The 24,489-nt window shown below is 51.2% G+C and overlaps 1 protein-coding gene across 3 annotated transcripts in view; it reads right to left on the reverse strand.

Annotated features, from left to right (window-relative positions):
* KSR2 (kinase suppressor of ras 2) overlaps positions 1-24,489 on the reverse strand; it is a 266,519-nt gene that overhangs the window by 193,822 nt on the left and 48,208 nt on the right. For all 3 annotated transcript variants that reach the window (XM_036013739.1, XM_036013737.1, XM_036013738.1), the window contains exons 2-3: positions 5,986-6,126; positions 3,347-3,497 (exon numbers count right to left, since the gene is read on the reverse strand). In XM_036013739.1, coding sequence (XP_035869632.1) covers positions 3,347-3,497; positions 5,986-6,126 — 292 coding nt within the window. The remainder of the gene's footprint in view (positions 1-3,346; positions 3,498-5,985; positions 6,127-24,489) is intronic.

The raw sequence follows: 24,489 nt of genomic DNA on the forward strand, positions 1-24,489 counted from the left end.
TCATGGTAACAACAGAAGTTACCACGCAGCTAATCCAGGCCAGGCCCTGTGCTTTGCCTGCATCATCTCATACAATCCTCCCAACAGCCAGCAGCACAGAACGAGTCCCCACTACACACCAGGATTTAAAACCTTAATTTCATCACGGTAGAAGACTCCAGCTGAGAGCTGGGGAGACCAAGATGAACAAATATGATAAGAAGCAAGAGTCAAATACGAGTTTGTTCCCTAGTTTGGGATAACATTTTTGATTAAGATGAAGGGTGAGAAACAATGAAATCATCCAGCTACCAAGAGAGTTAGAAGCTTCAAAGAACCAATGATCATTTTTGAGGGAAGAAGACAATTTAAGGCAAGCATCAGTAGCAAATGGCTCACTGCTTCCCCCTGGTGGAGATCACTAGCCAGCACATCACATGGCTTCCCTGCACTCCCTTCGACAAACACAGTCTGGGAACAGAGGGGTGAACGGCCGCATCCTGCGCCTGTCTGCAGGGAAGTCACAAGCAGAGGAGGGCGTAAGACAAACAACGGACAAACGGTCCAAGGCATGGCCAGTTGGTGACAGAAGCATTCATTCATTCATTCATTCATTCAATACAGTGCAGAGGCCTGAGAATAAGCAGCATTCATGGGAAGGACGAAGGGGGAAGGGCATCCCAGGCAGTGGGCTGAGTACGGAGACACGAAATCCACGCCTGAGCTGGGCAGCCCTAGTAACTCGTAGATCTGTGCAGCACTGAGGGCTCGATGGGGAAACGTGTCCGGTCAGAAGCCCGACCCCGAGACGCTGTGCGATCCGTGGGAAAGTCCACGTATGTGCAGCCCCTGGCGAGTGTCTCTGGCCCGCATGAGACGGAAGGCGTGTGATTCAGAAACGGGGACCGAGTCCCCCCGTGCGCCGGGCATTGACCTGGAAGGTCCGGCTGGCGATAAAACGGTGGGTGGAAACCGGTGTGAGGCCCCCTGCAGCGTGCGCTCCAGTGGGGGAGAGGCGCACCCATTAAAAATAAATTCCTCCCCCACAAAGGCTGAGGCAGAAATGGGAAAAGTGTCCCTGAGGCACACAGAGCTGAGGGACGCTGCTGCTACGGAGACTGGGAGCCGAGGGGACCGCGGTGCCCTGGGCTGCGGGAGGCGGGCACTGGTGCAGCCCTTGGCACTGCAGTCGGGGGCCCTGTGGTTCGGAGGCCGGACGTCGTACATTTGCCCGGGAAGAGCCGGTGGAGGCCAGAGGCTCCCTGAGGCCAGTACTTTTCAACCCAACCAAGTGAGGTGTGAACTCCAAGTGGCACATCACTACCAGCATCTGGGGAGTGACACAGGATGAAGGAGAATGGGAAAGAGTGGGCACGGGAAGAATCAGCACCATTTCGTGACACACATTTCAGCGGGGTATGTGTATCTGCACACGTGTGTGTGTGTGTGTATGTATGTAATATGTGTGTGTGAGGTTGCCATATAAATCATTTTTGGCACTCTGTGTCTTGATTTTTAAAAAGCTTGACAACCCCCAGACCAGAAGCCCCATCAAGGCTGCACCCAGCCCCAGGGGTCACACTCAAGGCCGCACCCAGCCCCGGGGGTCACGAGGGCAACTGGCCGCTGGGCCCACAGAGGCCGACATCAATGCCTCCCTCGGGTGGCACCAGAGTCCGGCCCCCCCACGAGGGCTCTGCCAAACTCGGGAGCCCAGCTCTGAGGGGGACACGTGGTCTCTGGAAAGCAAGGAGGAGCCCAACCTTAAATGCTCACTCTCCCGAGTTGGGGGGGGGGGGCAGAAGGCGGGGAGGGGGCAGGCAGAGGCTGGTACTAACTTTTTGGAAAGCCAACAGCACCATGTTCGCCGGAAGCCTTAGGATATGTGTGTGAGCCCTGTGCCGTGGGGACCACGCTCCTCCGAATTCTCACTAGAGGCGGTGCCCTGGGTGTGCCCGCGGATGACGACAGCCCACGCCACTTGCCGCGGCACCGCCCACAACGAAAACACGGAGACGGCCTCCACGTCCAGAAACAGGAGGCTGGCTGAACGCACGGTGGCGGTACTCAGGCCTCGAAAACGAGGAGGAGATACAGTCACCGGCGAAGAGGCGCCAGCTAACGCTGCCGTGAGGCACAATCCCCCACCCGCTTCTCACTGTCGGCGGGCAGGAGGCGGCCTGAAGCAGGCTCGTCGGTGCTGCTGGACCGAGAGGCCGCTCTCGGCCACGGGACCAGAGCAAGGAGCAACCCAGCCTTCGGAGCCGCTCAGCCAGGGGTGAGAAAGAACGCTGGAAAACACCCGGAGACACGGCCTTCTGTCACGAATGGGAGGGGCTGTTCCTGGTGCCTAGTGGGTGGAGACCAGGGATGCCCTGAAACATCCTTCAAAGACTGCACAGCCTCCAGGGCACGGTCTCTTTGGATGCAGGGTACCGCCCTGATCCAGACCTGCTAGCAGCAGAGAACACAGAAGAGCATGCGTGCGGGACCTGGGACGATGACCCGCTTCAGATGTGCTCTGCTTTGTCCACTGATGGATCCTGAGCACACCTGGCCCGGAGCAGTCACGCAACAAATACTGTTGCCCGTTGAATCTGGCCAGGGCATCTGCGGGTAAGAATCGGCCCGATGGTGCCAGACTCTACAACAGTGACACCTTGTGGCGGGAAATGGCACCACCACGCGGGTGGACCAGGACCAACAACATTTCTCTTTGGCTGATGTTTGCAGAGCTGATCCCTTAACACCGGAAAGGCCCAGGAGCTGGTGGGAAAGCTATAAAGCTGGAGAGAAGCAGAAGGCCTCAAGAGGATGAAATCTGATGTCCTGCTGAGAAGGGCTGACGGGACTTTGAACAATTCAAAGGTAGTGTACACACACCTATTGGTCTGGAAGAAGTATACCAAAAATAATATACAAAAAGGACAGCAGTAGGTCCCTAGATGGTGGAGCTGAGGGTACTTATGTCTGTTTATCTGTTTCCTGCTGTGTTTTATATTAAATTCACATTGTTTATATAAAAATGCAAGATGTTGACCCAAAGTACAAAGGCACGTCAGAATGTCTAAGGTAAAACAATTCCGGTCTCCCTGCACACACCCAGTATCTCCATATCTGGGCCCTAACTGTCCAGAACCAAATGCCCCACAAGCTCAGACGGTCTCCCCCCTTGGGACAGAGTTCCCAGAAGCTGCCCTGACCACTTCTGGCCTCCGAGCCCCAGGCACCTCTCTCCTCGGCGGCTCTCGAGCCGTATTTACCACCCAGAGCCGAGGCCGTCTGGTCCCAGGCTGCAGCTGCAGCTGCGGGCACAGGACCCCAGAGCACCGGGCAGGGAGGGGTCCATGCCTCGGCGCCTGCTCACCTGCCAGGTGCACGTTCCGGAGGCAGGAGAGGGAGGCATTCAGACGGGCACATTCCTCCTGGTTGGCTCCGTATTTCTCCACGGTCTCACACACCTGCTCGTCCGTCATCTCCAAGAGGTCCTCCAGGCTCAGCTGGCCCGGGGTGATTTCCTAGGGAGTTGAAGAAAGAAGGTAAATAGACATCCAGCGCCCACGGTGGAGGAATGCCTGCCATGCTGCCCTCTAGTGGCGACTAGCGGGACACCCGGCACTGTGGAGATGGCAAGGCAAGTTGGCATAATAGCTGGGTCTCTGATTTGGGCGTCAGACACTCATTAGCTAGATGACCTGGAGCAAGTCACTTAACCTGTATGAGCCTCACTCTACTCACCTAAAGACGGGAATCGTAAGCACACATACTGGGTATGGAAGCACGTATGCATAGCCCAGGGCGCTCCATCAATGGTGGGAGCCAATTGCTTAGGAACCAGCCTCCCATTTGTTTATCTCTGGAGGACCCTCCGTGCCTCCTGCTCAGCTCGTACAGCAGTGACTCGTCCCAAATTCAGGGTGGGCTCAGGGCAGAGCAAACCAGGCAGCCCATTTCTGGATGCTGTCCTCTGCTCTCTGCTAGATGTCTTGGGCAGTGCCCTTCACCGCCACCAGCGACCAGCCCCCTTTCCCAAAACAATGTGTCCCGAGCTATCGTAACGGGGATACACCTTGAAATTTGTCAAACTTCTATATAACATTTACTGGTAGCCTCCCACCTTGTTTTATCCTGCCCAGCACCTTGTTTCTACCTGGTGGCAGCTCCGAGCTCTCGCTTAACTGTTAAGGAGCAGTTACATGTACACAGTCCTAAAAATTACATTCGGCCCTTTGAAGGCAACTGCGAGGTTAATGTGGGCCCAGGTGAAAAGGAGTTGGACACCCCTGTTCTAGGAAAATACATGGAATACTAGTGCCCTCTTGTGGCCAGGCCCTTGTATCACAACAAAATCAGACATTTCCGCAACCAGGAAGAGGAAAATTGCGTAGCAAAAAAAAAAATCTGTCCAAAAAGAAAAAAGATGCAGGGCAAAAGCCAGGATGCCCAGTTGATGCCTTTATGACTCACTAGGGCAGGGGACAGGGAGAGAACAATAACCAAGTGGCTTCTCGGCTTTCTCAAGCAGGAACCCCTGGCAGGTGAGCCCCACTTTAAGGAAGGTGTATCTGAAAGCACACAGTGAGTCCTACTGAGAAGGGGTGGTTCCCAACATAAAAGAATTCTCCTCTTGGCTGTGGGATTCACTCATGCATTTTCATCTTATAATTAACCCCCTCAAATATTCAATTTATGCTGACGTTCAGGGTCACACAAAAATCACAGAAGTAATGACACCAAGAATGGAGAAAGCCTTAACAAACCTGGGCCAAAAGAACAGATTTGCTTCTGTTGTATAAAATAATCATAATGATGATAATCATGGAAACAGATGTAGCACTGTCTTAAGTATTTTTCATGGATTTCTCTTTTAAAAAGAAAGACCACAGAAAGTGGGTATTTTCATCACTAACATTAGTCTGTAACTTGGACACTAAATTCAGAGAGGTTAGGCCTCTTGTCCAAGGTCACGCAGCAAGTAAGTTTGAACCCAGGCTGTCTGTCTTCAGCGGTTTCTCCACACTTCCAGTTCCTCCAGAGAAGGGGGACCTCTAGTGGACACACATGTGCTCTGCAGACAGAGCACAGGGACCCCAGCCTGTCCTCACTGCCCGGCTGGTGGCCTTGGGCTCACGATTCTCACGACTGAGGCAAGAATCCGAGCTTGAGTGTCTGCAGGCAAGGTAAATACCAATGAGCAAAGCTGTGAACCTGGGGAGCCCGCAGGACCCGAAATGGCAGCAGATTCAGCTCATGGCCACTAGACAGGAATTCAGTTCAGTGTCATAAGCAATTCCAGTTTTTCAAGAGAAGCCAGAACTGGGGTTTTACACAAACCCTTTCAACGTTTAAGTGTGGACTGAAAAAACTCTTGAACACTGTATCGGCCAAACAAAAACATGCCTGTGCATCAGACGCGGCTTGAGGCCACCAGCTTTCGACCCTGACACGAAGCTGGCATTTCCTGCGTGCTGTTCACTAGGTGCCAGAGCCAAACAGTTTACATGGGTCCGTGCATCCTCCCTGCCAGCTACTTGGGAAGAGGAGACAGTCATCACACAGCGGCTGAGAAAACTGACCCCCTAAGACTGTGGCGTGCCACCGGGTGGCCGCTGGCCAGGTGAGGTGACATTAAACACAGTTTAAAACTTCCGTTCCCCAGTCCCACGCACTAACCACAGCCTGAGTGACGAAGAGCCGCGTGTGGCTGGTGGCTGCTGCACCTCGCGGCACACGCATGGAGTACCTCCACCCCCGCAGGACGCCCCGCCGGCCACAGCCGGCCACAGAGGTGCAGTGATCTGGCCAATGTGGCTGAGTTCACCAGTGGCCGAGCTACAATGGGTCGCTCTTAATGACCCCTGCAGAGGGGATCCCTGATGGCTTCATCCAGTACGTATTGATTGAGGGCCTACTATGTGCCAGGCACAGCCAATACCCCACTGCCCAGGGGACTGGCGGCTGGCCGGTAAGGGGCAGAGGGCAGAGGGCAGGGGCGCCTCCGGTCACCTCCAGGACTTCCTTGCGCACGTCGACGATCCGGAACCAGTGCCGGAGCTGGGGGAAGCCGTCCAGCTCCGCGTTGCGCTCCTGCAGGGCCACCTTCTTCTTGCAGGACAGCTGCCGGCTGAAGTACTTCACCAGCTTGCTCTGCAAAGACACAGACGAGGACACGGCTCAGAGGCACTGCCGCGGGGGAGACGGGTGCGAGTCTCCACGCCGTCCCCTCCCACCGGAACCCCGTCCGGCTCCATATTCTCAAGGAGGGGGGCGTGCATTGGTGCCACTCCAGCGGGGGTGGGAGGGACCTTTGGCTGGATCCTTGCACATGTCCACGGCTGTATCCTGGGACCCAGCCAGTCCACCCCTAGGACTCACCCCACAGACACAATCTTATCATTTGGGGGGGGGGGGCTACATTTCCCTTTAACTTTGAAATTTTAGCATCTGAACTGAGAAGGACTCAGGATAAAATACAGGACCAGACTTCAAAGAAAAAAAATCATGTAAAATATCTCGTGTAAAATATAACTGATTACATGTTTAAATGATAATATTTTGGATCGACTGGGTTGAATAAAATACAAAAATTAATTTCATCTGTCTCTGTGGCTACCACAAAATTTAAAATTACACATTTGGCTCACATCTGTTGCTCTCATTATATTTGTAACAAACAGGGCCGCTCTAAGATTTTATACTAAAGAAACAATTTAGGATATGACGAGGCTTTGCTCCAAGCTGAGAACAGCCAAGAGCGAGCGGAAACCACCCAACTCTTCAATAACAGGAGACGATGTAAATAGATTACATTGCATTCATATGATGCTATACCATTAAAAATAATGTATATGTAAAATATTTATAATGTATGAATAAGGCGTAAACATTTTATAAGCTGGATGTGTATAAATGCATAGAAAAAAACCCTTGGAGGGTAGATAAGAAGGTTTTAGCGCTACTTATTATCTCTTACAGTAAGATTCTGAGTGATCTATTTTTTTCCTGTTTGCTTCTCTACAGCAAAACATTAGAAAGCACAGTGTACGGATGTATTAGCTGATTACTAATGGAAACGATGTTTGAACAGGCTTGGCAATTTTTTTTCTAACACTAAGCATGTGAGGAGCCCCTGAGAACGCCACCACGAACATCGACATCTTAACGCCCGTGCACGTGGACTCGGAGGTCTCACTTCCAGAACCTTCCTTACAGAAAACTTGAAACACATGTGTGTCTGTGAGGCAAAAGACTGGCCAGTCACTGTAGCAGCGTTTGGGATTTTAAAAACTTGAGAACAATTTTTAAAAAGGTACATCAGCAGAAAAAGTAAATATGGACGCGTTCAAGTCCATTCGCAGCAGGGCACGCTATTAACACGTAAACTCCACGCTGGGCGGATGGATACATGTTGAGTCGCGAAAAAATCTCCAACATTTTCCTCTTCTGTGAAAAAGTGATCTGAAAAGACCCTGTATGATATGACTGCATCTGTATTTTAAAAACCACATGTGTGTCAATAATATGTTTACAAACACACAGCAAAAATCTGAAAATCTACAGTGAACTATAACAGTAAAAAATTGGTATGAAACAGAGCACTCACTTTTCACTGTATACTTATACTGTTTTAATTTTTCTAATAAGTACATATTGCTTTGCTTTTCCAATATCTAGAAATTTTTTTCATTTAAATTTAAGACGTAACTGAACCAAAGGTTAGGTATATGCAAAGGGTGGGCAGGACACCTGACCTCCGGTTCACGCATTCACTCAAAAAATATTTACAAATATAATACTGTACATCCGCTGTGATGGAAAATTGTTTTAATTTTAAAAATACATGTAAATAGCCCTGGCTGGCGTAGCTCAGCGGACTGAGCGCAGGCTGCGAACCAAAGTGTCGCAGGTTCGATTCCCAGTCAGGGCACATGCCTGGGTTGTAGGCCATGACCCCCAGCAACCGCACATTGATGTTTCTCTCTCTCTCTCTCTCCCTCCCTTCCCTCTCTAAAAATAAATAAATAAAACCTTTAAAAATTATATGTAAATATATTTTAATTTAATTTTAATTTAAACCAGTGTGCCAGGTACTGGGTCAGGCTCTGGGAATTCGGAAAAGAAATGTGATTAACGCAAAGGGCACCTCCTTCCCGCTGTGTCTGGCACCGGGACTCCCGCCAGCCCTGGAGTCCTGGAGAAGAGGGAGGCAGGAAGCCTGTGTCCAACCGTGGCCACTCTTCAGATCCGTCCTAGTAAATCCCAGGACAGAGAGGGTCTTCTCGGGGCCCTGCCTTTGCTCACAACGTGGGAAAGAACGCCCAGCGATGAAAAGCGCAACAGGCCCCTCGGACCCCGAGACGAGGGGGTTCACGCGCAGGACGTGCGCGTGCCGGGAAGGCTCGCTCCCTTGGCGCCCATCCGAGCAGAGGGCTCGTGGGTCGTTGGAGGGAGGGGGTGGATGGAAGAGCACAACACGGAACCAGAGAACGAGAACGCCGCTGCACAACTATGACAGCCGCTCTATACACTGTTTCCACGCCCGTGCCTGTGGCAAGAGGCCGTCTCGAGAAGGAGCCAGAGCCTTGGGCGAAACTGGGCTCCGATCCCCGCTGAGCAGTGTCACGTCTTAAACCGGCTCTAGACCTCCGCTGGCTCGCCCGGAAAATGAAGGTCAAGTGCTCCCGCTTTGCAGGACGGTGGAGACAGACCGTTCACGCCAAGAGGCACCAAGGACCGCTCAGAAGGGCCCAGCAAAGTGCCGATTCTGTGTTCCGTGAACTCACAAACACCTTCCAGCATTAGCTTGCAGGAGTAAGCCCCAGATACACTGACCACCAGTATCAGGAAAAGTATTACGTTTCTAATATATTAAAGTTACTCGGTTTTCAAATAAATAATAAACATTCTTTCAAGATCAAATGTGCCATTTCTCCATGGTTTCAAAGGTACAGATTAAAGTTATACTGTAAGAAAATGGACTTTTAATTGGATTTTTAAAAACCTGTCTTCATAATTCATTATGGAAGTCCTGATTTGGAAATTAATAGGGTTTGAATCCGTTCAATTTACAGAAATTGACTGAAAGTAACACATGCTTACTTCAACAATATCTGTAAGTCTTGGCTTTTTTGCTCATTGGTTTTCCTTAGCCTTTTCCCTTTTCTTCTGAGTAGATAAGGTTTTAGTGTGTATTATTATATGCCTATATACATGCCTGTGTTGGATTTCAAATATGACAAAAGCAAGAAAAACCTGGTGTCTTTAAATAAATCCGAACAATACCCTATCAACTTCTCAAAGACACGAGGAATCCGTGTCAAGGAAAGTCAGTGACATCATTCTCGTGCCTTTAAGAAGCACTGAGGGCCACAGAAGTCTGAAGAGCTGGGAAGGCCAGGTGCTGGAAGGCAGGAGCAAGGTAACCGAGTCATCGCTCAAACACCCATTCCCAGAAAGCGGCCTTTCCCGCATGTGGGCATCACTGATAACTTGAGGCCACACGAGGCATAACCTGAAATGTGCTTCTCCACCCAAGAACCCCTCCAGCCAGCTGCCCATCTCTCAGGGAGCCAGCCTCTGGTCAGAGAGTGATTCTGTGTCTTCAACGGCTAACCCTTGCTAATCTCTGTTTACAATGAGAGCAAGACACAGACGCACAGCCTTGGGCAGGTAACAACATTTAGCACAATTTAACGACACTTTTGTGTTCACTGTATCTATTTTCTTGTCTTCCATTCATGGCAAGTGATGCTACTTTTCTATTGCAATAGTTACACCAAGTTTTATTTTTCAAATATATGTATGTTTAAAAAATTGAACTGGCTTCAAGAAAACACACAGATATGGCAAAAAGTACAGTGGTGGTATCAGGCTGATGACTTTGGGAAACAATGTCTCATAAAGTTCAAAGTTGCTGAGGATTACTCCGGGCTCCACTTTGCAGTTAACTCACCAAAGAGGCACAGTGCCCACCCCCCTTCAATCAGGATGGCCGTGTGACTTGCCTCAGCCAATAGAAAGAGGCCTTGTATGTTTCCACTTGCTCTCTTGGATGTCTGCCATCTCCATGAGACCGTGTCCGGCTAGTCAACGCAACTGAAGGATGAGGGATAACATAACAAGTTTCCCCAGACATCCCGGACAAAGCCATCCTAACTCAGCCAACTGCCAAGTGTTGCCTGTTAACTGTCAGTGAGCCCAGCCAAGATCAGAAGAGCCACTAGCCTGCAGCGGACTCCAGACGTATGACCAATACATCTTTATGTTGTATGCAAATAATGTTCTGTGGTTGTTTGTTACACAGCGCTATTGGGACCCACAGCTAACTGATACACCATCCCACCCACTCCTGGGAATCTGAATTTTTCATCAAAGTCCATCTCAAATGTCAGCTTCTCCACCGAGTCCTCATCAATTCTTCCTTGGCATTTTATTTGCATATACTCTATTATAAAATGTATCATAGAGTTGTTCTTGCATTATTACTGGTTTATCATAAAGACAGTAGATATCTTAAAGAGTGAGTAAGTGAGCATAATGATAAAAAGTAAAAAGGACCATCACTGAGCACTTTCAAGGCCAAGCTCAAGGTCTTACAGGCATCGAGTCAATGCAGCCTCACCTTCCCAGGAGCCAGGTCCTAGGAAGATCTACATTTTACAGATGACGACAGTAGACACATCTGCACAATCACACGACTAGTAAGCAGAGAGCTCCGATTCACACCCAAGTCCGACTCCAAAGCCCCAATAAGCATAAAGGATAACTTTATTTTAATTTACTTTATTTAATAAGCACATGTATATATTTCCCTTGTTAAAAAACAAGTTAGCCTGACTGGCATAGCTCAGTGGATTGAGCGCCGGCTGTGAACCAAAGTGTCATGGGTTCGATTCCCAGTCAGGGCACATGCCTGGGTTGCAGGCCACGGCCCCCAGCAACCGCACATTGATGTTTCTCTCTCTCTCTCTCTCTTTCTCCCTCCCTTCCCTCTCTAAAAATAAATAAAACAAAAACTTTTTAAAAAATAATAAATAAATAAATAACAAGTTAGAACATTTCCGGTGAGGCCAAAGCTCCCTCTGACCATCCCTAGTAAAGCTGACCCCTCTCCCCAGAGGTGACGAAGGAACCTGCCGAGACCAGTCCATCCTCCCAAACCTGTTCCCTGCACTTCCGTACACACAGGTAGAAACCACAGTGTGGTTTCGTGTCCAGGGTTGTTTTTCTCACAGAAATGGTATCATGAAGCACACATTTTCCACAGCTTACTTGCTTCACTCAGGACTAAGCCTCAAGGATCCTCCCCATCAGTTCCCAGATCTGCCTCTTTCTTTATAATCTTCCACGCAAGGGCTCCCTTTGAGAACAGGGTCGAAAGCCCAGGCAGCATGCAGCTCTGCACTGTCTGCCCGGGGCCCCTTTGTCAGCTGCGATAAAGCGGTGGGGAACCACAGCACGAGAGCCGCCACCGTGGACTAGACGCCTGCGGCGTGCCTGGCACTGTGGGGTCAGGGCTCCGAATGGGTGTGTTCATTTTTTAAACTGCGCCACGATGCCGGCTGCCAGGCTGGGCGTCTGAGCCCGTTCTGGGAACAAGAAAACTCAGATATCAAGAGATGCGGCCATTTGCCTGGGTCCACAGAACTATTTAGGTCAGGGAGCCAGGGTGTGAGTCCCGAGCCCCCTCTCTTTACTAGGCTGCTATACTTTTTATGAATTGTTCACGGGTTCTTCCCAACAAACTCAAGATCCGAAAGTTGGGCGTCAATGCTTCAAGGACAGATAGGGTCTCCCTCATCTTGGGACGCCTTCCCGGCATTGTGGGAGAAGTATCTTCTGAGGCCTTGGCAAGTCACATCAGCCCCCTGAGCCTCCACTTTCTCATCTGTGAAATGGGCACGTGCCACCTTTCCTCCCAGGCCTGCTGAGGTGTCCCCTGAGATGTCATCTGTGCAGAAGACAAGCAGAGACCCCCCCCCAAATAGGCATGAACACTGTTCTCTAATTAGTCGCTGAAGAGATGCTTGGGTCCAGGGGAGGGGTTTCCAAGGGCACGCTGTGCACCACTGTGACGCATACGGACGGGGGAGAGGAGGTGGGTTTAGGACGCAGGTAGAATGGGGAAGACGAGTGGGAAAGGCAGCCACAGGCCCAGGTCTCCCCTCGAGGTGAAGGGACCCAAGAATCACCTTTCGGGAAATGAGAACAGCTGGTCTGAGCTTTGAAAAACCCAGGAAACTGCCCAGAGCACGAGACCGGACTGTCCAGACACTGAGAAGCACTTTCCAAACGGGGACCCTGGGGTTCAGCAGCCTTCCCCACCAGGTCCCCAAGACCAGGGGCTGTCAGCCAGCAGGGCTTCTCTCTGAACCAAGGCTGTGACGAGCACCTTTTATGAATTTTCTAATTAGCGACACTGCCATATAGGACCAGTTACTGCCCCATTTCACAGATGGGAAAACCAAGGCCCAGAAAGGTTAAGTAACTTGCCCAAGGTCATCGAGCAACTACTGGCAAGTGGATGAATCAGGACTTAAACCCAAGTCTAAAACACTCTTGTTTATTGACACACAGAGAGTGTCATGATCTGCTCTCACATGAGGAAACACAGCGGCCAAAGTCACGGGTGCAATATGGCCCCATTTTCTGAATAGGAAAGGAATGTGTGTGTGTATGTGTGTACATACATATATAATATATGCCATGCCATGTGTGTAGTACATATATATAATACAATATCACATTACATATAATATACATATATACAATTTTTGTGTGTATGTATCTTAATTTTTCTATAAGCTTAAATTAGCTATATGATAATCAGTACAGGTCTCATGAAAATCAGTAAAGATATGTGGGACATACACAGTCACCCATTTTATTAAATACATTTTAAACATATGTAATATATAGTCTATATGCCAGGTATTCTGCTAAGCACTTCATAGACATGATTTCCCTTAATCTTCACAACCCAGCTCTCCCAAGGTAGCAGATAATGCTACACGTTCGTTCCCTCTTTCCCCAATTTCCTGGCCCACGACGGTGTTTGTGAAAAAGCCAGCCCTGGCTGGCGTGGCTCAGTGGATTGCCTGCCAGCCTCAGAAACAAAGGGTCGCTGGTTCGATTCCCAGTCAGAGCACAGGCCTGGGTCGCAGGCCAGGTCCCCTAGCTGGGGGAATGCAAGAGGCAACCACACACTGATGTTTCTCTCCCTCTCTTCCTCGCTCCCTCCACTCTCTGTAAAAATAAATAAATAAGATCTTTTAAATACAAATCACCCTTCCAGGCCCATCCCTAGAAAAGGGAACCTGGGGAAGACCCAGAGATCTTAGACACACAGCACCCACTGCCACCAAGAGTCGGGCAGCATGAGCAGCGCGCAGCCACTCTCCGAACCACAGAAGGAGAGCAGCTTCTTCCTCAGACCAGCTGAAGGGCAGCAGCCAGAGGGCAGCTCCCCCTCTGTGGGCTCCTTTGCACACAGCGGACCTTTGCCGAGCAGCTCCAGGGCAGAGACCTTGACCGGGGGCGGCCGGCAGCGGTCTAGGCCTGGAGGAGCTCCCGGCGGGGCGGGCCAGACAGATGAGCAAACACGAATCACGAGGCCAAAGGACAGGAGCCAGAGCAGGAGGGCAGCCAGGGTTCAGCGCGGGCACCGAGGAGGCCAAGCAACCTCAGAGGACAGCCTCGGACGGAGGAGCGTTCCTGGTCACAGGACGGTAACGGCGGGAGTGCTCTGCTCATTCTAAGAAAAGCTCCCATTTATTCACTCCAAGTTCTTTTTAGGGGCCTCCTAAATACAGAGAACTAGGTTTACAAAATCAATCACACACGCTCTCTGCCCAGAGGCAGGGCTCTTCCCCGAAGGCCAGGCCCCTCCGGGTTAGGGACAGAAATGGAGGTTATTTAGACACGGTGCTAGCTGGGTGTTAGCTGGGTGCTAGCTAACTGATGGAGCAATTACGTCTGTTGGATCTCGTGTTTTCAAAGGAAGGCTTGTATTTCGCCTGAGTTTCCTGGTGTCGTTCATTTCTCTAGTAAATCCTTTTTACCCTATTTGTCACAAGTATGGGCTGCAATGCACCAGGAAAGAAAAGGCTGATCCTTCACCACGGAAGGTGTGAGGGGTACTGACCTCCTCCACTCTCCGGAAGTTCGGGTACGGCGCTCAACCCCCCTACGTCACCCAATTAAATTATTTTCCAGAATGGCTCCAGAGAGCACCGTGACCATGCTGAAGTGCATGTTAGATGGTTATGAACACTCTACACATGGGAAAACGGAGGCTAGGAGGCCCCAGAATCATGTCCAAGTTCACACAACTGAAGAAGCTCCAGGGTCAGGATTTGAACTCAGGACCTGCTTCCCAGCCCTGTGCCCTCTTCACAGTAGCTATCTGCTGAAGTGGAGGGTGCAAACAGTCTAGAGGTTCAAGGTCGAGGAGCGCAATTGGAAAAGGGCCGTGGTAGTGCCTCACACTGCCGGGTGCCCTAATTTATTTTTAGGTCACCCTCAATTCAGTCCACGCAAAGCTGAACTGCAGAAAGTCCAAAGGTTCCATCTTCAAGTGAAAAAAGCACAGGGCTTCTGGAAATAGCGCATCCACATTGAGCTCCACCCCTGCCCCTGGGCTGCCTGGTTGCAAAATAAAGGTCTCCTGGGCCCCGGGTCACAGGGAACCCAGGACTCAGAGAGAGCAGGAGCCCAGGGATGTAGTTCTCCATCTCCACACCAGGGGGCGGCCTGGCACCTTCCCGGCGGATGGAACAATGTTCAGACCCTCCTGGATCTGAGCATCCTCAGTGCCTTCTTTATTACTGTACCCCGTATTAGCATGATGGTAAATTTAGCAGCATAAACAAACAAACAAAAAGTTTAAAGTCAAGACATGTGATGGAACTATAAATAATCACGTCTGAAATTTCTAATGTGAAACAGGGAACTCTTCCCTCAGAATCTAAACCAAGATAAACCTGGAGACCATGGGCAAGCCCCCGGGGTCTGGTTTGCCGGAGCCCCAAACCATCATCACTGGGGTGCTGTTAAAACGAAACTAAAACAAAAACAAAAACTAAAGCGGAGCTCGTGAGAGCTGGGAATGCAGGACAAACCAAGGGCCCTCAAGCGATCCATCCTTCACAAATCCTCCCGCAGGTACACCCCTGGCGAAGCCCAGCGTGGTTCTCGTCTCCCAACCATCATTGTGCACAGGAGGAAACTGAGGCCCAGGAATGTGACATGACTGACCCTGTCATCACACGGATGCAGAGGCAGGCCCCAGAACCTTCCGCACCCGCCGGGCTGCCCGTCAGCAGCAAGCGCCTCCTCATGGCTGCCTTCTCTCGACCAGGCGCAGGCCGGCAGCGGAGCGCAAGGCCAGGAGCCCGCGGGTCCGGCCTTCTTCGCTTCTCCTCCTGCGGCTCATGGCTCTCTCCCTCCAGCTTGAGGCATCAAATGGCACTTTCCTGTCCTTCCGGTAGGTGCCCGCCCTTCCTGGCCACTCCCAATATCACCACCATAGCCTCCTGCTGATTCTCCCCCTGGTAGCTGCTCATCGTTGTCCTACAATGTATCTGTTTATTGGTTTCCCTGGTTACGCTCCCCCATCACACACCCCCATCAGAATGCGAATTCGAAAGAGCATGGGGTTCCCTGTTCTTGTCCCGCCCCACCCCCGCCCCGTGTTCCAAGCAGGGCCTTGCCTACAGTAGGTGCTCAGCACATTTCTCATGGCAGTTCGATAAAATAGCGTCTTGCAGGTCCGGGGCCGGGCCTCTACCCACGAACCCAACTCCTTTGCCAGCGCGCCCTGGCTCTGTGACCACGGCCTGGGGCTCTCAGCGCCAGCAGGCAAGGAAGGGTAAGGAAATCGCCACCGCGGCCACCGCCGCCAGCCCCACGCCTTCCGCGGTTGCCAGAGCAACCATTGTCATAACATCCCCGGCGCACAGCGGGGCCAGCTGACAGGGGAGAGAATTATTTGACTCGCCAACGTCTCAAGTAACCTCCCTACTTGCGTCTGTGGGCAATCCCCCGCTGAGGGCTGGAGGCTTGGGAGAGAGAGCCCTTCCTCCCCACCCCATCCCAGTAAGAGCCGGATCCCTCTGGCCGAAGCAGACCGGACTCACAGGTCTGGGTCTGGCCCCTGGGGGAGGCCAGGGCCGAAGGCCAGCTCCCTCCTTTGTAAACCACCGGGGGCCATCCGCTTTGGGGGAACCCCAGGATGCCTCTGGGGGCTTTTCCTTTTGCCCACTCCTGAACATTACAAACAGGAGAAAGGAGTTCATGGTGTTCGCAGCCCTCACTAGACGCCAGGCCCACCGGTAGCTTCCTCTCATGCTCGTTACTGGAACGTTAAGATTTGTGCTGTCACACTACACTATGCTTAACACACAGTCTGTCCTCATACATAGAGATAAGAATTCAGAGACATAATACATAACTTGAAACATAACAATTTTATATAGCATTATGACATATTTGTAATACCAAAATGGATATTTTCTTTTTTAATCTTCACCCAAGGATACGTTTCATTATTGATTTCAGAAAGGAAGAGAAAGGGGAGAGAAACATTGATCAGTTGCCTCCCACATGCACCCGACCACACCCACGACCTAGGTATGTGCCCTAACCGGGAATCGAACCTGCAACCTTTTAGAGTATGTGACAATGCTCCAACCCACTGAGCCACCGGGCTGGCCAAGACAAAATGGACATTTCTCGATATTTTTGATTTGCCAGCTCTGTACCCACTGCTTTAGGTATGTTAATAATGATGCTGTTCTCAGTCAACTATGAAACGGTAACATCATAACCACAGCTAGTTTTACTGAGCAGTTACTACGTGACAGCCTGTGTGCCGATGTTTCATGAATACTATCTGTCCTATGCACCCTATGGGCTAAGGAGCCTTTTACTTCCCCTTTGGAGATGAGAGAAATGGAGGCACAGAGTGACATGTGACCTGCCTCTGGTCACCAGGATAACAAGCAGGGGCTGAGGTTGCCGGCAAGCCTGTCCCCCTCCTCATTTCCACACCACGCTTAAATGTTGTTGAACTTGAGCTTGCAGCGGAAACCCCTAGGGGAGCTTGTTAAGAATACACTGGCTGAGCCCCTGCTTCCCCCAAACTCGCATATGCGCAAGCAATCAAGGACGCTTGGGGACAGGGGGCTTCTCTTCTCATTTGTGTTAAACAAGGTCCCCAGGCAGTCCTAACAAAGGCACAAAGTCCAGAACCACCGCCTCAGGCTTCTTCACCTACCGCAATGCCAATTAGGAGAGCTGGTTGAGGGAATGGGTGTAGACAGAGGGGCTGCCACCGCCACAGAGGGCAGGCTGATGTGATGGGACCCACTCTCCTGAGGACGGAGAGAAAAACGTGAGGGAGAGACAGATAAAAGTGCAGCCTCCATGGGCAAACTTGGCTGTGTCCCCAGCTAAAAACACCCCCGACCTTTTTGCAGGACCCCAAAGTGGGTCCTGCAAAAATATTAATAATTACACACGTTTGCCCTGGGCTGGCTTTACAGGGGCAAAGGTCAGTCTAAATTACTCCCTGCTGTCCACCTCCCTTACCTCCACCCTAAATAACTCCCCAGGGACCAAGGTGTCCAGGGAAACAGAAGCTTGTACGGCCTTGCACCTATCTAGAGGTGGGCAAAAGTAAGTTTACAGTTGTAATACAGTGCAAATAAATAATACAATTAATAAATAATAACACAAGAATAAACTCTGTTCCACGCACTCACAACTGTAAACCTACATTTGCCCACCCCTGTATTTTCAACCCTGGTACCTCCTGGTAAGTGACACAGAGTTGAAAAAAAAAATGTTTAAGCCTGTGGGCGGGCACTGCTGGGAGGAGGCGTGGCTGGGGCGGGGCCAGGCACAAGTTCTGGGAGGTGCTCCTGCCTGTGGGCCCTGGGCAGCTGGCAGGATTCAGCGCTAAAGCCAAGTAGCAGCCAAAACATCTGTGGAGCATCTGCCCTAAGCAATGTGTTGCCTTTTTATCCACTGCCTGAACTACAGGGAAACTAGAACGAGGATCCCAGCAGATTCGGTGTTTTTTTGTCCTTGATGAATCAAGCACTGAGAGCAGGTCTCATTTGGGCAATACTTCATTGAGACTCTGGGAGCCTGTTTCACCCAGCAGAGCTCCCACCCAGCACAGGGAGCTGTGTGCAGGCAAATTCAAGTCAATTACAACCACGTAAATAATCGACACAGTGAGTAAGCAGGGTTAGAGCGTCTTATAGGCCACGCGGATAGGAATCCGGAAAATATCCCTACTGGTCATCCTGGGATCTCAGGCCACCAGAGAATTGGACCCCCCAAAACCTTTCATTAGAATTCAAGCTTCGAACCTTGGCCAGGTAACTCAGCTGATCAGAGCGTCGTCCCGATACATCAAGGTTGCAGGTTCAATCCCTGGTCAGGGTACATACAAGCATCAACCAGTGAATGACAGGTGGAACAACAAATCGATGTTTCTCTTCCACTCTATCTTCCTTCCTCCCTCTCTCTCTCTCTAAAAGTCAGTAAATAAAGATTTAAAAAAAAGAATTTAAGCCCTGGCTGCTGTGTCTCAATGGATTAAGCGCTGGCCTATGAACCAAAAGGTCCCCAGTTCAATTCCCAGTTGGGGCACATGCCTGGGTGGTGGGCCTGGCCCCCCGTTGGGGGAAGTGTTAGAGGCAACTCACGTAAAGTAGTTCTCCTCTTTCTAAAAATAAATCAATAAAAAAATTTTTTTAACTTAAGTTTAGAACTGTGTGTGTGATAGTATCTTTACATTCCGGGAAAATCTAGGATGAGTAATAGACATATTTAAGGTCATTAAAATCCATAATGTTAACATTTGAACTAAGGAGTTTATATATTTGGAGTATTTATTTTATGTTCTCTGAATGTTTTATATAATTTGGCCACTTAAGAGTTCGCCATTTTAATTCTCTTTTGAAATGTGTAACTGAAGAACTGATTTAGATACACATTTTAAGTTAAAATTGTATCCAATTTATGTACAATGTTAGGAGGTGAGCTTAAGGCTCAGCATACTTAGAAGTTTCGGTTTCTAGGTCTCTATGTACTATATAAGTAGTTGAGGAGGCTTGTCCGTCAAAGATTAGAGCACTTTAAAAATTCCTGTATATCAAATTTATAAACACATTTCAATAGCCTGATCATGTTTAATCTACTCTGGTTGTCAACGGGAGCAAACATTATGCAAAATTCCCTTATTTGTGACCATAAAAATTTATGAGACCCACACAAATGGAATAACACTGTATGTAAGCTGAATTAAAAGCATAAGGAGAATAAGGGTCTTGATTTTTTGTCTTTGCTTTAAGAAACTAAATATTAATCTCTCAAGTGAAAACTAAATTCCACAGAAGTGAACATTCAGTTCTCCGGTCCCGGCCACCACGCTGCCAGTGCTCAAGGGCCAGCGCGGCCAGGGGCTGGGGCACTGCACAGCGTGGACACGGACTCCGCCCATCAGCTCACGGGGTGTTTGCTGAAGCCCCACGTCCGATTTTTTAGCAGGCTTCTTAGGAAACACACTCCCCAGAACCTTTCCCTCCAAATAAACAATAAAACTCTTTTTCCGGGGTCCTGAAAGAAATGCAGCATCAGTCCAGAGCAGACTCAGGGCGGGGCGAGGCGGGGAGACTGTGAAATCTGCCCGGGGAGGAGGAGAAGCCACAAACACCTACGAGACCAACCACAGAGGCTGTAAACACAACCACTAACCCGTCTCCAGTTTATTTATGGTGGATTCTCGCAAAATGTTTGAAATGCTGTCGCCCTGGACGCCGCTCAGCACGGAGCAGCTTCGGATGGGAAATTGGGGAGTGGTTTCATCGATGTTGATTTTTTTTTCCCCCCATTGGTGAATTTCACACACGAGCTAAAGGATTCTGACCCGAAAACACAGTTGGAGAATTTCAAGTTAGCCAGAAAATGGCCCCGCTAAGATGAACCACACAGTATCATCACCATGCCCTGGACGTGCACGGGTGAAGAAAGAGGAAAATGAAGGCAGGAGACCGGCATTCAATCCCGGCTCCTCTGGGATTAAGGAGCTCTGGGAACTCGGGCAGGCCACACGACCGGCACAGACGCATTTTTCTATCCGTTATGTGAGAGGCGAGCAAAACAGGTAATACCCTGCGGAGCGACTCCAAGTTAAAAAACTCCAGAATCATTCTCAGGGGCGACCCTGATGGGGTAAGGCAAAAGCATCCTACGTGAGTTTACACACCAGTCGTGGCTTTGCTGGGCGAGGAAAGCCAGCTCTTTGGGTGTCTCCTTCTGCCGCACCGGGACCTCTGCACCAGGGCCAGTGCTCCGTGGAGGACACAAGCCCGGCAGGGCAGGGCTCGGGGTCGGGGGGAGCCTCCTGGCTGTGCGTGGGAGCAAGAAACGCCAGGAGCCTTCTGTTCTCCCCGCCCAGGAGAACCATCTACCACCTTCATCTCCAAAACTCCGACATTTATGCCTGACGCCTAACATGTGTCCCTTGATTGGTTACATTCACATCTTCATTCAACAACCCCCTAGGTTTTAAGTATCCTAAGGGCAGGGGGTCTTGCCTTTGTCATCTCCGCATTCCCCCAAAGTGAAGAGTGACTGCCCCCCCCACCCCCAGAAAGTCATTGAAACTGCAGAATGGTTTGCACGTGAATGCAGGGTGTGCAGAAAAGGGGAAAATGGGAAGTGTCCTCCGAGTACAAACCCCACAGCTGCCTCATCGATCCTGGGTTCACGCCCCAGCCTGAACTCCTGAATGACTTTTGTTCACTTTGTTTTGCTCTGGGATTCAGAGGGGGTTTGGTGAGTAAGACACACACACACACACACACACACACATACTAGACTGGCAACTCCAACCATCTGCCGCTAACCTAGGCGTGAGGTCGACATCAGAGAGAAGCGGAAAGCTATTCCTTCCAAAGAGAAGGAGAGAAGAGAAATTCTTTCACTCGCGGGACCCTCGTTAGTGCAGTAACCGCCCCACCGCCGCTGTCCTCCCGACCACCTCAGCAGCTGACACAGGGCAAACCCTTGTTACAAACCTGAACGGTTGGCCTCATCATCCCCATTTTACAGGTGGGAACAGCAGGTCCACCGACTGGCCCGACGCAAGTCCAGCTGGGCACTGGCACAGAGGGCCCAGAGCTGTCTGGCTCCAAAGCGGCACCCCTTCCACAAGCCCTGGGGGCCGGCTGAGTGGGTGAGGGGGGGCCACAGGCCAAGGTCGTAGCTGTAAGTCCGGCAGGGTCAGTTAATGACCACACACTGATGTGACTCAAGGACGTGAGAGAGGACAGGGGACGGGCCAACTTAGGGCCTCCCCCCCCAGGACCACAGTCCTAATCAGGGCCCCTCTGAGGGGGTGTTGGGGTGTTGTGGGCACATGTATAGAGCAAATGCCCCCCAAATCCCAGAGGCAGCTACAGGCCTCAGCAGGAAAACACCATGGCAGCTATAAAAGGCTGGACGACCTCAAGAGGAAAGCACCCCACGGCCCGGCCCGGCCCTGCTCTGACGGAGCCCTCGGTGAGGTGCGGTGGGCAGCTCTGTGCGCAGTCCTGTCGAGTGACTGCGGGGGCAGTGAGCACGAGAGCAGGGGCAGACGCCAGGTGCTTCAGGAACAGAGAGGGGGCTCCTAGGAGGGACAATCTGAGAAAACTCCCTGGAGGAGGTAGCATCCAAGCCAGGCTTTGTCAGACACTCCTAATTTCCTGTGTTCCAAGTCACCATTCAACTGTCCCCCGCACACCCAAGGCCACCCACACAATTTCCACTGCAGTGGAGGGGGTCACACTTGGAGAAGGGAATGAACTGAGGAATCTTGAGGTTCCTTTCAACCCTGGAGCCCGATGGTTACCGAGATCTGGAGCCTAATCATTTTTCTATCCATCCATCCACCATCCACCCACCCACCCACCCATCCATCCATCTATCCATCCATCTATCCACCATCCATCTATCCATCCACCCATCCACCCACCCATCCACTCATTCATTCATCCATCCATGCACCCATACACCCACCCATCCAACCATCCATTCGTTTATCCATCCATCATATGAGCACTTCACTCACAGAACCTCCCTGGTACCATATAATGAAAACACAGAGAAGCCAGGACTGATTCCCACTTTGAAAGCCAGCGGCATCCTATTGAGCATATCAAGCTATGTGTATCTGTTATATCCAAGTGATATAAATAATAAGGTTAGTTTATAACCCACATCAGAGTGGGATAAAATAAGGTCACATTTTATAAGTGCTTCTCATAGTGCCCGGCATACGGCAGACAGCGAGGAAACAGCTGATTTCCCGCCAGTGGAACCCTGTGCTGAGCCCTGAGATAAGTGGTGAGCGAGGCAGGCTGGGTCCCTGCCCTTACAGGACTGCTGCTTTCGTGGGGAAGAGAGATGACAAGGAGGCGGACAGAAGACCCCCACAGACTGCGATCAAATGCTAAGGCTGCACCAAAGAACTTAAAGCACTAACAGGGAAGGATGGTTTGCCACCTGGACCAGCCAAAGGCAGTCTTCTTACATGGGGAGCCAGGCAGCCAAGCACAGCCTGTGCAAAGGCCCTGCGGTGGGCAAGGGCTCAGTGGCATGTTTCAGGAACTGAGAGCTGGAATACGACGGGCAAAGGGAAGAGAAGGAGGAGACCGGGTCAAAGACACAAGCAGGGGTGGCCCTCGCTGACAGCGAGTCAGGGTTTATGGGCTACAGAGTTTCTGTCTGGAATGAAGGAAAAGTCCCGGAGATGAACCGTGGTGATGGCACGTACTTAACGCCCTTGAACTGCGCACTTAACATGATGCCGCCACAGTACCTTCTATGATATATATTTCGCCACAATTTTTTTTTTAAAGTGCGGTCCCTACAGGAGCCCCGGGTATTCCAGGTTCCACTGACAGACGCAGAAATGAGGACGATCAGGTGCCTGAATGACTCGCCGCAGCACCTCCCGCGCAAGGTCACGGCACAGGCAGAATTAGGTCCGGGCCATCCCGCTCCAGGACCGCACGGGGGTTGCGGGGGGGCCGCTTCCCCCCCACCCCCCAGCCTCAGATGCCTCTTCGAACTCAGGTGACACGCAGACAGAAAACCCACACACGAGAGGCAGTTCACCTGCCGAGGCAAACAGATCCCTCCTGGTTATTATTAGCGGCGAGGGACAGCTGGGCGGGGACGGCCCGCTGCGCGGCTCCCGCGGGAGAGGAGCCCGAGGTGAGGCGGGGCGGGGCGGTGCGGCACCACGGCGGAGGGACTGCGTGCCCGAGCAGCTGGCTGGCAAGCTCTGCGCGCACCGCAGCCTGAAACTTTCCACCAAAATCCCCACGTGCAGCCACTCAGCTCTTGGGGGAGAATCAGCACGGGTCCCCAGGGCTGAGATTTTCCATGTTTAGCTTCAACCCAGAGGAAAATTTTGTTAGAAAGTTTAAAGGGTGTGACTATTTTTAAATAATGAGACGCCGGGTTACAGTGTCAGCGCCCTCACAGAAGCGAGGAGGGCGTGCATCCTGAGGCCTCCTTTTTCCTACTGCAGTTCAGAGGGCTCCACTGCAGAGGAAAGGGAAGAAAGTTAATCATTAAGAGCCTGCCCTAGGCCAGGAACTTGCTTTATCCTGAAATAATGGTCCTCAACGAGGGGTGCTTTGGGCCCCCAGAGGATGTCTGGCAACACCTGGAGACTCTCTTTGGTGGCCACGATCTGGAGGGGAGGAGCTGCTGCTGGTAGCTAGTGGGTAGAGGCCCCGGGTGCTGCTCAGCTGAACACCCTACTGTGCACACGACCACACCGCCCGCCAAACAATTACCCAGCCCCAAAGACCAATAGGAACCCTCTCCTAAGCCAATGGCTCCCCAGCTGCAGTGGGCATCAGAATCCCCTGGAGAACTTGCTAGCACACAGACAGCTGGGCGCCACCCCCGGAGCTGTGATTCAGTGGCCTGGAGAAAACCCACCTTTCACACACTTCTGCTCAGTGCCCAGGGGATGCTGATGCCGTGGTCCAGGGAAGACGGACGGTGACGGTCTCGGGTCTCCCTCACAACATACTCGAGGGGCCGGCACTGTTCTCTCCCGATCTTACAGATGCAAGGTCTAAGGCTCGGAAAGGGGGACAAGCACCGTCCGAAGCCACGTAAGCTATTAAGCGGCAGGACCAAATCCAGCCTCTGTGGGTGCTCATAGGTCTCAGGGCTCAGCCTGGCGCGCCAGGAGCCCAGGACGGTGGCCTGGGTGCGTGTTTTCTCCAACCGTGATCGCCCTCTGTCAACGGAACTTGTACGTTCCGGACTAAGGGGGCCAAGCCCAGAATACCACAATAGTGTTCCCCTGGAAACACTGCTTATAAATCCAGTCATTTCAAATCAGATCGCTGTTTCAAGGTCCTCTCTGTTTAAAGTCTTTTGCAAGGGTCAGGAAACTTTATAGAAGTTATTTTCTTGATGGTTTCATGC

The sequence above is a fragment of the Phyllostomus discolor genome, chromosome 13 (assembly GCF_004126475.2).
Source record: "Phyllostomus discolor isolate MPI-MPIP mPhyDis1 chromosome 13, mPhyDis1.pri.v3, whole genome shotgun sequence".
Classification (NCBI taxonomy): Eukaryota; Metazoa; Chordata; class Mammalia; order Chiroptera; family Phyllostomidae; genus Phyllostomus; species Phyllostomus discolor.